At 40.1% G+C, this 14548-nt stretch overlaps 1 protein-coding gene across 3 annotated transcripts in view; it reads left to right on the forward strand.

The window, feature by feature from the left end:
• Positions 1–14548, forward strand: part of LOC124606904 (protein tumorous imaginal discs, mitochondrial-like) — a 134359-nt gene that overhangs the window by 106522 nt on the left and 13289 nt on the right. The window contains exons 7-8 of one of the 3 annotated variants that reach the window (XM_047139007.1): positions 6281–6497; positions 8700–8825. In XM_047139007.1, coding sequence (XP_046994963.1) covers positions 6281–6497; positions 8700–8800 — 318 coding nt within the window. In that variant the 3' untranslated portion in view covers positions 8801–8825. Of the gene's footprint in view, positions 1–6280; positions 6498–8699; positions 8826–14548 lie in introns of those variants that run through there. The other 2 variants (XM_047139006.1, XM_047139005.1) reach the window with 2 other exon arrangements.

Here is a 14548-nt window from a genome sequence, read left to right on the forward strand (position 1 = left end):
CATACATTCAGAAATGAAGATATTTTGTTTAAATTTGGGTCAGTATTCTTTAGTGATCTTTTATATATAGTTTTACTTCTGTGGACAGATTTTTAACCACACTGTTTTCTTATATATTTTATTTTAAAGTTCGCCAAGATTATTCCCGATACAAAATGTTATGCTTGAAATATTTAATAAACCATTACATGTTACCAGTATTTTTTATATGCATTTCTAGAAAGAGAGAAAATTGAGGTTACAAAATGGTAATTCTGGGTTTTTAATAGTTATGTTTTATGAGATGTACAACCCTGTATTTCTTACATCAAAATTTTTACATAGTGGTCTTCCTTAAACTTCAAAATTTTCAAAGAACACAAATTGCTCTTTTAACTGAGGAAAAAGAAAGTCTTTGTAGTGAGATGTATTGATCCTGTAGCATACACTTATTAGCAGAGACAAACTATTGAATGCACAAGATGACATTGAAAATTGGTTATTTAGATAAAATGTGTATAGAAAGATTTTTTGTGTCATGGTAATCCACTAAATGTAAATTCTACTTTGAACAATAAGACTCAGAAAGCTGTACTTCATAAAAGGATTGTGATGTGTGTGAGACCAAGGCTTGACTACTTTAAGCAGGTTCGAATGGATGTTGGTTGCAGTAGCTGTTATCAGAAGAAGGGACTTGCATAGAAAGGTGTAGTATTTGAACTGCAGCCCATGACAACAAAAAATTATACAATGTGTCCCAGGATGAATGGACAATGTTCTGGAATATTACAGGAACTATTATTTGTAATAGAATGTCTAGTAAACATGGGCTCTAAGACACACACCTCAAGAGCTATGAGCACTTCATCTTTGATACTGTCAAACAAATCTCTTCTACTGCAACCTCTTTGCTTTCCATATTTTGGGAGGAGTTAGTGTGGACCAAAACAAGAAAAAAGGGTCTCTTAAACATGGAGTATAAAATACATATCATATTGTTATGAGCAGCACTTGTTAAATAGACATGATGGTTCACAGTATTGAAGATAAAATAGTTTCACAGTATTGAAGATAAAATAGTTTCACAGTATTGAAGATAAAGTAGTGTTCATAGCTCTTAATGTATGCACTTTAGATCACATATTTACTAGACACTTTTGCTTCGAATGATCATTACTGTCACATCCATGAATCTTTCCTCCTTGAACACCCTGTATAACACAAAGGAAAGGAGAAAATAATATTCTTGCTACATTTCTACATTTATTGTGATTTGGATGTTGTCAGACCTTGTTGTAGTCATCACCGTGATAGAGAGCAGCATGGGTGAGACATGATATCAGCTCTTTTTATCGTAGGTGCCTGAAACCTGGAGTACCGCATCCACAAGGGTTTGCTGGTAGTTGACTTTTCACTTGCCACATTGTCAAGGTTGTATCAAGAATACCTCTGTGCCAAAGGAAACTGCTGTTGGCAGTTGATGATGTCACAATAGATTTTTGCAAATAATAGCAGCATATGGACAGGCTACAATACAGCATATCACTTGTCAACGTAATACGGGAAACAACCACCAGTGGACAGTGATACCAGCCAGAACTACTGCTTTGGATTGGGCTACACAAGCCACCACCATGTCCCTGCCTTTGCCCATCGCATGTCACAGGATACAGGGATTAACATGGATGCAGGAACACTGCCATTGGGCACCTGAAATACTGAAAAAGATGCCCTATATTGATAGTCTCATCACATGTTTGTACATATTTCTTATGGGTATGAGTACATGAAACCCATATGAGATGATGCAGTTTTACAGCCTTGGCACATGCAGCCAAGCTATTTTTCAACTCGGTTGTTTCTGGCAAATGGGCTACAGTAGCGAGCACAATTGTAAGGGCACCTTTTAGTAGTTGAGTCCTCACCTTCTTCTTCAGAATGTTGTTCCTCTTGGTCACTTAACAAATGGTCTGTGATTCCTAGTTTGGAATCAAAGTACTGTAGGATACTCCTTTTTTGGCTCATCATTCTTAATTTGCTGAAGCCTACTGTGAAGTGAAAAATAATTTTTGCTGTCCACTTTCTGGTTCTGGTGCAGATCCCGTAGAAACTCATTGTCCTGTCAAACAGGTGTATGCTAACCATACTTTTATTGTAGCAGCTGATTACAGCTGAACGAGGAGACTGAATGTATGTTGCATTTTTCTTTGACTATTTTTTACATTGATCCAAAGGCTGCTTCCAAATCTTGGTTGAAGTAGTTAGGTTGGATTTTGGCCCAACCATTGTACAATAGAAATTAGTCTTCTCTCACTGTCTGGTCAACAGACCCGCATCCTTGATTTGTAAGAATCTTGTCTGCTATCTGATGGACTGCTCTGGGTATCCATGACTTCATTATTGTTCCAGAAAATGACTTTGCATGCAAAAAATAATAACAATGTGACAGGTAGTGCCTTTTAGAAACAATCATGAAAAGAAATGTATTGTAAATTATCGAAGATAATCATCACTGATGCCTAGGAACTACTGCTCGAAAATATGGCACTAAGTCCGAGTGTCCGTTATGGTGGGCATCACTATCTTGTAACCATAATTAAAAAATCATGCAGTCCCACTAAAACTTATTACACAGCAAAGCCACAAAACAACATTTATAGATATTGTCTACAGTAGGTACATATTTTTCTGAAGTAAGTTCTGAAAAATACACAGTAATGGAGTAATACGCACCTACCATGCTAACACGTCATAAACAAAGCTGCTTATCAATTAGTATGAAGTGATAATATACACAAAATTCCAAAACAAAATGGTGTTTACACAGTCTTGTTCACATTGTAGATAATAGGTGTCATTTCTTAGGACAACCAGCCATTAAATAATGTGATGATAAGTGTGAAAGACTTTTTGAATTATTTCTTTCATTACAAACAGAAGGTTTACTGTGTAAAGCATGAGTGTTAACTGCATGGTTATAGTAAGGAAAATCTTGCAACTGCACAGGCATTTCATTGACATGATGATGTCTAGTTTCACTGATTTGATGCTAATTGCTTGTTTCCTGTTTATATTGTCCCACCTTTCCAATCCTCACTAACCATGAAGTGTTTCAATTGTTGGGAAAATTCATTTCTTGTGGTAATGCTCTTTCATGGGATTATGAATGACATACAATTTCAAAGGAATTCATCCAATATCATCTGTACCTCAGGAAAGAGATGTCAAATAATATTCTAATTTCAAATCTAGTGTCAAATAAAAATGATTCACTTAGATATGTACATTGGAAATTACTCCAATAACTTTGGGATCATATAACTCTCACGTGGAATTTGTGTGTCAGCCCTTATGGTAAAATGGTCACTGTTGAACGTCACTGTCCTAAGTAGACAGTGGAATGTTGCTGTTAAGGTGGATGTTATTATCAGTCATTACTAACATAAAATGACAAAGGATCCTTCATGTCATAGGGAGGGGGGATAGCAAATTCATCCAACTAGTGCAATCTAAGCTATTCTCGACCCGAGTTATTCTCCACCAGGTAATTTTCATTACCTTCTGGATGTCCTTGCCCAGGTGCAGCTCGTAATTAAAGGCACTGAGGCAGAGCCACCATAAAATATATATTAAAATAAATTTCTCAGAAACATATTACAGAATTTAAATTATCAGAAAGCAGAATGAAATTTGTTCTCTGCAGTGGAGTGTGCGCTGATATGAAACTTCCTGGCAATTTAAAACTGTATACTGGACCAAGACTTGAACTTGGGATGTTTGCTATACTGTGATGTATAACAGTACAAGTCAAAGAACTTCTTCTGTATTGCTATACATCACATGTTGTCCTTTTGTCATTGGGTCATTGTATTGTAATCTTGCTACGATCTTTCACTCTTATTGGCAATTAAGGTTTTCAGTAGTAACTTATGTCAAAGCATGTATGACATGTGATAAATTTGCAATATGGTTATCACATATAACACAGTGTTAAGCATTTTGTAAAATCGTACATGCTATTGACCAGCACCTAAACAAGATGTTCAGTTTCACAAACGGTTAGAGGAAAAAGCGCACGAAATATGTACTGTGCATGGAATATTCCCTGTTACTTTAGTTTCCTTGCTTGCTGACAGTGGGTAAGATGCGTTATTAGCAAGCTTCAATTTTTGAGTGTATTATGCATGAGTTTAGTGCTACAAGTTGCGATACGGTTGCAAATGGAACAGTGATCTGAAAATGTAGAGTAATTGACTTTTATTTCACGTAAATGGACACAAACTTGCAGGTCCTCAGACTAGCGGTTTTGGTCACCAATGACCAACATCAGATCTGTTTTACAAGAACTTGTCCTAATGTCCTGTAAAACAGATCTGAAGATGGTCATTGCTGACTGAAACCAGTAGTCTGAAGATCTCCAAATTTGTGACCATAGACATAAAATAAAAGAAATTTATTCTGAGTTTAGTGAGTTATATTTTGTTGTGAATAATAGCAGCATACCATGAGTTCGAAAAGAAAACCATATGAATTCAGTGTGCAATTTATCCAGTATTTTTTGGAACATGCGATTAGGATGAAAGTGAAGGAACCAGATTAAATGAAAACAGGGTATACACACAATTTTAATACAGCAGTGTACAATGTAGCTGAGTGGTTGTGTGCACTGTATCACTTAAAATGCATATTTTTGTAATATACAAGTGTAAATACGACATGTACATTTCCATGGCAGCAGTTGCTCAGGTTAGCCAGTCACATGACAGGATTGGTGACGTCATGGAAACATCACTGTTTCATCACACGAACTCATAAACACTGTGATTTGAATGCACACAACATTAAACATCTAAAGGTTAGAAACAATAATACTAGAACCTGTAAGCATGCAATGCAGTTAATATACACGAGATTAAAGATCTCTCCAAAATGCATCTTTTAGTGTGATTTATTGTGGAAACTATTGGAAAATGTAATGTAAGCTACCTATGGATTTTATCTTGGAGTTAGCTTTATTTGTTATTTAGTAGCCAATTATGAAACAGAAAGAAGATGCCATAGGTAAACATTTGCCTAGTGTGTTACATTGCCCTCCACCCTCCTGAAATCGTGGTTGTCATGACAGACTGATCTGTAGCGTAGCCTGAGGTCTGGGTTAGTTCAGATTGATAAATGTCGCAGTCTTCCCCAGTACGAAAACCATGGGCTGCACCTCCCTTTGCCCCATTAGACTGGTGTCCTCAGAGTCTTCCATCTGGTTGTTTTTCAATTATTCCATTGCAACATCAGTTGTGCCCACCTCTTCTCTTCATTTTTTACTTGGCTTAAAGGCAATAAATCTTAATCACCATTCACTGGTGAATTAGTGATCATTCATATGAATCAGTCATTGATAACTGCCTGTGGATATTTGACGTCAAGTCTGTGCAGAGATCAGGTCTCAACAGCTTTGTTTCAGTAATGACTTAGTGGCTGCTGCCCTGTGTCATATCCTCATTTTATCCCCAGGGATTGTGTCTCTCATATCGTATTTGGTCCCCCAGTCTTCCATCTAAAAACAGTAAAGTAAAGCTGCCTGCCAAGGAAATGTTGGTTTGAACTCTGCAGTACTTTACAGGTGAGGTCCTGTTGGAGGCGCCCTTGACATGTTGTGACCTTTTTAAATGACATGCCTAACCAGTTTAACACGGACTCTGAACTCTGGTGCAACTTGATATTTTTCATGAACTTTGAAAAATTCACATGTAATGGCAGTCTCTCTTTTCAGTTTTATTGTATAGATTTGGAAGAATTATGATTTGTTTATATTTTTGTTGTACACTGTGAGATGCAAAATTACAATAGAAGTCCAGTAATATCTAACTTGTGTATCTAATGCCAGGCTTCAGTATTATGAAAAGGATAGTTGTTACTCACCTTATAGCAGAGTTGCTGATTCGCAGATAGGCACAACAAAAAGACTGTCAGAAACTGAGCTTTCAGCCAACAAGGCATTCGTTGAAAACTCAAACACACACACACACACACACACACACACACACACACACAACCACAGTCTCTGGATGTTGAGGCTAGACTGTCTGACTACAGCAGCCAGAGACTGTGGTCGTGTGTGTGTGTGTGTGTGTGTGTGTGTGTGTGTGTTGTGTATTTTCGATGAAGGCCTTGCTGGCCAACAGCTACTTTCTGACAGCTACTTAGCATCTCTGCTATATGGTGAGTAGCAACTATCCTTTTTCATAATATTGTTACATTCCATCCTGGATTTTCCATTGTGTAATGACAAGTTTCCTGTTTTTAGATTCCACCAGGCAGTTCCTCTCACACACGCATTAGACTTAGTGGGAAAGGCCTGAAGAAAATGAATACATTTGGTGGTTACGGTGATCATTATGTTCACATTAAAATAGGAATTCCGAAAAAGTTAAATGATAGACAAAAAGCCCTATTGCTTGCATATGCTGAACTGGAGGAAGATACACCTGGAACAGTAAGAGGTCTTACTTATAAAAATGATGGTAAGTTCTGTTCAGTACTTAGCAGCATTATATTGCATGTGCATTATTTCTTTGGCTATGATTTCAACAGGTATACTATGTCTGTTAATAAATGGATAACCCTGATACGGCAGGTATCAGATTTCGAAGCTCCATATTTCAGATATTAATTTGTGTTAATGAATGTCCAGTGTTAAGTTCAACAATGAAGTAGGATGCTACTCACCGTGGAGAGGTGGTGTTGAGTGGCAGACAGGCCCGTTTAAATGCAGACTAACTTATCTGACAAATTGCTTCCTCAGAAACAGAAAAACCACACACTTACATGTGTACTGATGTTACGAGGCACTGAGACCCAAATTCCGTACTGTGATAGACTTTGGCCATGTTGTGTGTGTGAGCTTTGTGTGGACGAATGTGTGTGTGTGTGTGTGTGGGGGGGGGGGGGGGGGGTGTTCCCCCATCTATGTCTGAGAAAGCACTTGTCCAATAGCTTGGTCTACCTTTAAATGTGCCTGTCTGCTGCTCAATGCCTCCTCTGTGAGGTATTTCAATTTCATTGTTGTTTTTCAATTGTGGATGTTCCATTGTTTGATTTTGCTGTTTGTACAGGATGTAGATATAAGACATTAATTCTGCATTTTAAAGTAATGACAGACATTATTCTCATTTCATGAAATTATATGTGAAAGTAGTTTTACAAGCACATCAAAACATGATATATTAATTACTTCAAGTGTGTCAAAACATGATACATGCATGATTTACACACCAAATATACCTTGAAAGTTATGGAACATGTTTGGATAAAACATAAAGATAATTATGTTAAATAAATTAGAACTCTCATTTATGGCCTGGAGCAATTTTTATTTCCTTCTGTTGGTATGCTGATGGAAAGAAAGAGTTGCTTTAAAATGTAAATCAGTGTGCTGATGGATTTGAAATAAGTTGCTCCAAACTTTAAATGAGAGTTCTATGTTATTCAACATAATTATATTTATACTTCATATTGACACTTCTTATAACCCATCTGTTCCTTCCTTCTCATAAAGAAACTTGTAAAAAAATTCTTAAGTCTAGCTATTGAGCTGTATTTGATTATATTATCACATGCACTTAGCCACAAGACATTGCCTGTTTAAGGTTTTATTGCAATGTGAAGATTGTGGTAGAACATCATTAATTAGATAGTACACACTAAGTTGTTTAGTTATGAGAAGAGAGAATTCTCATTATTATTGAAGTTTTGGTAGCTGTAACTTTGTACACATTATGGTTACACTTTCATTCTGCTTGCAAGAATGTAATTTGGGACCTGAACTGCAAGTTATTAATTTTATGTATTATGGCCATTCTCCTTCAGTTGTTTCAGTTGAGTTTTTTCTTTGCCCAGCCATTTCCAAAGTCAGTCACAGGAACATAGTTTCCGCTGTAACAGACGTAAATTGACTTCAGAATTGATTAGTTATGCCACTAACTGATGGTAACAGGAATAATCTACTTCTTCACCAGTGGTCATAACATATTGCATTGCATACCTTTACTGAGTCACTATGTTGGGTGATAGGAAGTGGACATTCTAACAGATAATCTTTTTGGATGTCTACCTCACCTTCCGTTTGAAATAAATCAAGGCATAACTTATTTATTTTTTGTAACCATTATTTGGCCATGTTGCATCATCTGAACATCATGTTTGTGTTTGATAATCTGTGAGTTGGAAGTTGTCATCCAGTTCTGGTTGTCAAATCTGTGCACTGATTGTTAAGTCTGTGCAGCATATTTTATGGAAATATATTATAGAGTTGCTGATTGCATTTCAATTCCGTTGCATAGGCTATGTCAGTCTGTGGAAATTCCAGCCATTATGTTATCAGCTGACTAGCACTCACTGTTTTCACATTAGATACTGCTGCTCCCAGTGCTGTGAATACACAGTTTGTCTTTGTTTGTGTTCAGGCATTTCTCTTATCTGCAGCAGCATTTTCTGCCTGGCCTATGTCTATCCACTCACAGTAGCACAGTGCTTAATAATATGCAGACTAGTGTTCTTCACTACAACAACAAATGAGTCAAAGCCCATATTTGGTCAATGCAAACACTTGATTCAAGATACGATCTTCCAAAGTGTCATTGTTTCCATTATTCTGATGAAAATTTGTATCTTCAGCATGATGTCTCAGATAGACTTTGTTGACAACATGGTTTTTGTCTGTGCAGGGTCAAAGAAAAAAGATGCTATGGCAGGCTCAGAAAAAACTCAATTGAAAGAAGATGAGTCTGGCCTCCTTGGAAAGATTAAAAGAGCCATTTTTGGATAGCGCAAATGTTCCAGTATACAACATGTAAGTTAAATATTGCTATTTTTTTCAGGTTTTCTAAAATGTTTCTATAAAGCACCTATTAACCGTGTCCCACGTCTGTCATACTGAACAACTGGCCTTGCAGTATGTTTATTCGAAAGAATGCTACAAAAATTTATGATGCACAGCGTCTCACACATTTGAATTTTTTTGTAGACAACAATGATGATGATGCTGATGACAGTAAAGAAATTTGTATATGTTTTGTCCAGTTTATTTTTATTGGCAGCAATTCAAAGACTCCCCTCTTCACAGTGAAATAAAAACTGAGATTCTATTTGTATTACCTTTATTAACTTCACATTTGTAATCATAGCTGAGCTGATGGGTAGAAAGCATTGAGGGAAAGAATTGTTAGTGCATAGAGAACCTTAAATCATCTTTGTGAAACTTGAACCATATCATCGTTGATCAATGACCACCAAAAAATTACATTTTTCTAGTTACGTCAGTTATTTCTCCTTGTCTCATCTGTACATCACATGAAACATTTTAGCTTGCAAGGGCCACAAGTGTTATCAGTGCCTGAATGACATTAGAACACTCTGAATGAAATAAAAGCAGTAAATAATTGATCACTTGCTCCTTAACGAATATATAAATTTTTTTTAACTGAATCCTTATGAAGTAATCCGTTACTTTGACCTTTTAACCCTTGCTTTTGTTTGAAAACGTAATGATGGAAGACACAAGCAGTCTGCTCTTTGAATAACTCAGTGGTTCATTAAGCCATTTTATGTCCAGAGGGCAAGACTCTTGTCTTTTAATTTCATCACAAATGTGAATGTTTCATCCTTCATAGTAGTGTAAGGTGAGTTACCAAACAACTGTAAGAAAATAACCAAAATAAATAATTTATAACAAATTTGCTTTGTTAGTATAAAGAAATTTAACCGTAATTTATGAGACATTGCAACAACAGTATGCTGGTAGGGACATTTGTTATAATTCTTTTTGTACCCTTTGTTTGTCCAGTTACTGTAGTTTTTGCTCTTTATTTACTTGACCAAGAATAACATGAGAGTCCCAGCACTTAATTTACTTATGTCATCTATTTTTCATCATATTGTACTTATGTCTTTCTGAAGTGACATGTGTATACATTATTTAGATTTATACACAGCGACAGATAACCAGCAATCACATGTACAAGACACTGAGTAGCAGTCAGGCAAGTAAGAAAAGGGCATAAATGGCAAAGCTTTCACTGATCATCCTGCATCGGAGTGCAGGCATGCACACTACTCAGTATGAAACACATTCCTCCAGTGTCATTACATGAAGTTTCTTTGTCAGAGTATGTGTATTATTTTGGTTAGTAAACAAAGTGGCCAGATGTATGGCAGAAAAGGTAAGATAGACAGTGGATGGAATATTTCTGTCTGCAAATCTGTGTCTGATGATTCAAACATGGAGCTCCTGCCATCTGTGAGATATCTGACTACTACTACTACTACTACTACTATTTGTCTAATAGCAGCAGCAGCAGCAGTAATATTAATAACAAGAATAGGTGCTAATTAAAACGTGAGAGCAGACAATTTCAAAAGGCATGCATGACAAAAAGGATACGACATCTGCAGCAAAATGATAAGCACAAAACACCCCAACCAACTTCATCATTGTCTGCCAGAGAATACTAGTACTCTTTTATGGTGTATATGCTGTGCAGATTCCATCTCACAGTTTAAATCCGTGTCAGACTCTTAACTCAACCCTGGATTTATTCGATGTACTTGCCACAAACTTCTCCTCCTTTCTTCTAAGCTTTACAGAATCTCTTGTACAATGGTGTGAGACTAGCACCTTGGTAAGAATGCGTATAATGGGTAACATGGCTTCTGCACATCCTCAGGGCTACTGCTAAGTGGGGTTTTCTTATTAGTGTTTATTAAGTATTCAGGTCAACACTGTATAAATTAATCTCATTACAAGCACTGAGACAGAATAATTCATTCTTCCACATTGTAATGAGAGAGCCTTTGCTGAATTAGAGGGTAATATAGGTAATGATCAGAAGCTGAAGGGGAGAGATTTTCAAACTTTTGGGGCCCAAACTACTTTGACCGAAACATAACCCGCAGCTCCTCTCGCATATGAATCTGATATGAAGTGTGGGCTAAACTTAAGCTCTGAAGAGAAAAAAAGAATAGTAGTAGTTATTTCTCTATTAACTGTTGACATAACATTTTAATCAACATTCAGTGTTATTAGATCTTATTCTTGCAACAAAATCAATGCAAAGGATGAGCTTGCTTCTCCATCATCAGTTCTTCAAATCCCTGCACAAAATTGGAAATTACGACTCTCTTTCTCGATATTCCTTTGTAATCTATATTGTATGTTGCTGGCTGCCAATGCTGAAAAACATACATCATGTAAGTAGGGCGTTGCAAAAGATCTCAAAACTTGTAGGGGCTTGTTCCCTGTGTGCAGATACTCATGCTTCACCATGCTCCAAAACTCAAGCAGTGAGAAGGAAACAAAGTTCAATTTCAGTGAGGTGTCTGAAGAAATATCAGTAATTGCTCTTGTTTGTCAGTGGAAGTTCTGTATTGAAAGGTTCTTTGTGGTCCAGTTGTGCTGATCAGCTTCTTCTGGAAAGTACTTTAGAAAGTAACCACTGATTTCATTGAAATTATCCACAAACATAGATTTCAGTTTCTCCCATAAATAAGTCATTGTCTTCAAAAACTGTTTGAAGAGCAGGTTAAACATAATGTATATCTTTATCAACATCAACCACTCATATGAAGGAAAGGTATGTAAACATATCCTCAGCACAGCCATGGGCACCCACATGGCACCCTTCTATGTCAACCTTTTCATGGGCCATCTAGAGGAGACCATCCTAGCCTCCTGAAACACCAAACCCCTAGTCTGGTTCAGGTTCATTGATAATATCTTCATGATCTGTACCCAGGGCCAAGACACCGTATCTTCATTCCTTCACAGCCTCAACATCTTCTCTCCCACCTTCTTCATGTGGTCCTCAACCCAGCATGCCACTTTCCTAGATGTTGACCTCCTGCTCTCTGTTGGCTCCATCCGCACCTCTGTCCACATTAAACACACCAGCTACCAACAGCACCTGCATTTTGACAGCTGTCATCCCTTTCACACCAAAAAGTCTTTCCCATGTAGCCTGGTTACCCAGGGACAGTGTATCTGCAGTGACAAACACTTCCTTGCTCAGTGTGCTGAAGGCCTCACCAAGGCCTCCACAGTCGGGCACTACCCCCAGACCTAGCATGCCCCCCCTGCGGGTCCGGGGATTAGAATAGACCCGAGGTATTCCTGCTTGTCGTAAGAGGCGACTAAAAGGAGTCCCTCCCCCTCACGGGGGTAGTTAGCGCCTGCGTCCGGAGACGGACGGTTCCACGACCTCTATTTGTGGTCATCTTGCTTTTTCACTTCTCGTTTCTTCCTACCTTTGGTTGGTTCCTTTCTTTGCTCTTCTCCACCTCACTGTCTTCCTTACTCTTTCCCCTGCAAAATCTCCTTGCCTTCTTATTGCCTTCTTCTCCTTGCCTTCTTATTGCCTTCTTCTCCTTGCCTTCTTATTGCCTTCTTCTCCTTGCTTTCTCATTGCCTTCTTCTCCTTGCCTTCTCATTGCTTCTTCTCCTTGCCTTCTCATTGCTTCTTCTCCTTGCCTTCTCATTGCCTTCTTCTCCTTGCCTTCTCATTGCCTTCTTCTCCTTGCCTTCTCTGGTCTCCGCCTTGGCGTTTGAGACAGTCTGTCCTCTCTCTCTCTCTCTCTCTCTCTCTCTCTCTCTCTCTCCCTCTCTCTCTCCCTCTCTCTCCTTTTTCCTCTTCTTCCTTCCTCCCTGTGTGCGCCTGAAGGCCGACCCACGCATTCGCACGCGTAGCCGGTGACGGGGTAACGCGTAATTCCCCGCCCTGGGTAGACATGTAAGGCACGCGCGTACCCCCTGGTAAAGGCCAGGCCTGGGGAGGGGTGATTGCCTGAGCTGATACCTTCTGACCATGCCGATTGGTCCCTCCGTCTGTTTCTCGGGAGGTGTGACCTGAGGTGTAAACATTCACCTAAGGCAGGAGTGCCCTCTGAGAGGGTCCCCACAAGGAAGGAGCGCGCCATCGGAGACGCTGGCAATCATGGGGGATTCCTCCGCAATGGATTTCACTCCATCTGTCTCGACTTCTGCCCAAAAACGGAAACGTGACCAGCCACCAGTGACAAAAGTACTACCGCCTGTCCCACAGTTCCTCGTCGTTTCTCGATCTGAGGACGGAAAGGATTTTTCCTCTGTCAACCCTTCCGTTATCCAGAAGGGTGTAGATGCCATAGCCGGATCTGTCAAATCTTGTACCAGGTTGCGTAACGGTACCTTATTACTAGAAACTGAGAGCGCCTTTCAGGCACAAAAACTGCTTCGGGCCACACTCCTGTACACGTTCCCTGTGCGGGTGGAGGCTCACCGAACTTTGAATTCGTCTCGTGGTGTGGTCTATACTAGCTCCCTCGACGGATTGACTGACGAGGAGATTCAATCATTCCTCGCTGAGCAGGGCGTGACGGCTGTCCATAGGGTCATGAAAAAGGTCAACAATGACCTTGTACCGACCCGGACACTTTTCTTGACCTTTGATAGTGTTAAGCTGCCATCGCGCATCAAGGCGGGCTACGAGGTTATTTCTGTTCGCCCCTATGTCCCGACACCTACGCGCTGTTACCAGTGTCAGCGTTTCAATCACACTCGACAGTCTTGTTCCAATGCAGCTAAATGTGTCACTTGTGGCAGGGATGCCCATGAGGGTGACTGTCCACCTCCGTCTCCTCATTGTGTGAACTGTCAGGGTGACCATGCCGCATCCTCCCGCGACTGTCCTGTCTATAAGGAAGAACGCTGTATCCAAGAAATTCGGGTCAAAGAGAAAGTGTCCACCTCGGCTGCTCGCAAGCTATTGGCTAGTAGGAAGCCCACGCTGCTCCCAGCGGGGAAATACAGTACTGTCCTCGTCTCTCCTCGGACTACCAGGGAGGTGGCAACCCAGACATGCGATCTGACCTTCAGCACCACGGTCGTCCGTTCGGCCAGTGCTAAGATCGCCCGGTCGACGTCTCCTCTTCCTCCCGTCACCCCACAGACACCAGCACCTTCATCAGCTTCTGCCAAGACGAAGACCCAGAAGTCAGATGCACGGGCCTTCAAGAAGGAACCGTCCCATGCAGACTTCTTACGTCCCTCGACCTCCCAGCCTTCGACCGGTACTTCCACCAAACGTCCTTCCAAGAAGGCGCATAGGAAGCACAGTTCTCCTTCTCCGCCACGGCGCATTTCTTCTCCTGCGCCACCCAGCGGTTGCCGCCCCAGGCCATCATCCGTTTCGCCTGGCCGCACCGCTGGTAGCCGAACATCTGGCCGTTCACCGGCGGAGGAAGCTCCCCCTCCCGGCCATCTTCCCAAGATGGCCGATGAACCTATAGACCCCATGGACGATGACTGTCCGCCTACTGATAGCGGCGGCAATGCTCGCTCGAAGCCAGGCCCTCAGCGGCCTTCGAGGTGACCCCTTCTTTCGCCTTCCTTTTCTTCTTACGATGGCACTTATTCACTGGAATATTCGCAGTATTCGCTCCAACCGAGAGGACTTGAAGTTGCTGCTCCGCTTGCACCGTCCGCTCGTCGTAGCCCTCCAGGAAACGAAGCTACGCCCATGCGATCAAATTGCCTTGGCACACT

The sequence above is a fragment of the Schistocerca americana genome, chromosome 3 (assembly GCF_021461395.2).
Source record: "Schistocerca americana isolate TAMUIC-IGC-003095 chromosome 3, iqSchAmer2.1, whole genome shotgun sequence".
NCBI classification, from domain to species: Eukaryota; Metazoa; Arthropoda; class Insecta; order Orthoptera; family Acrididae; genus Schistocerca; species Schistocerca americana.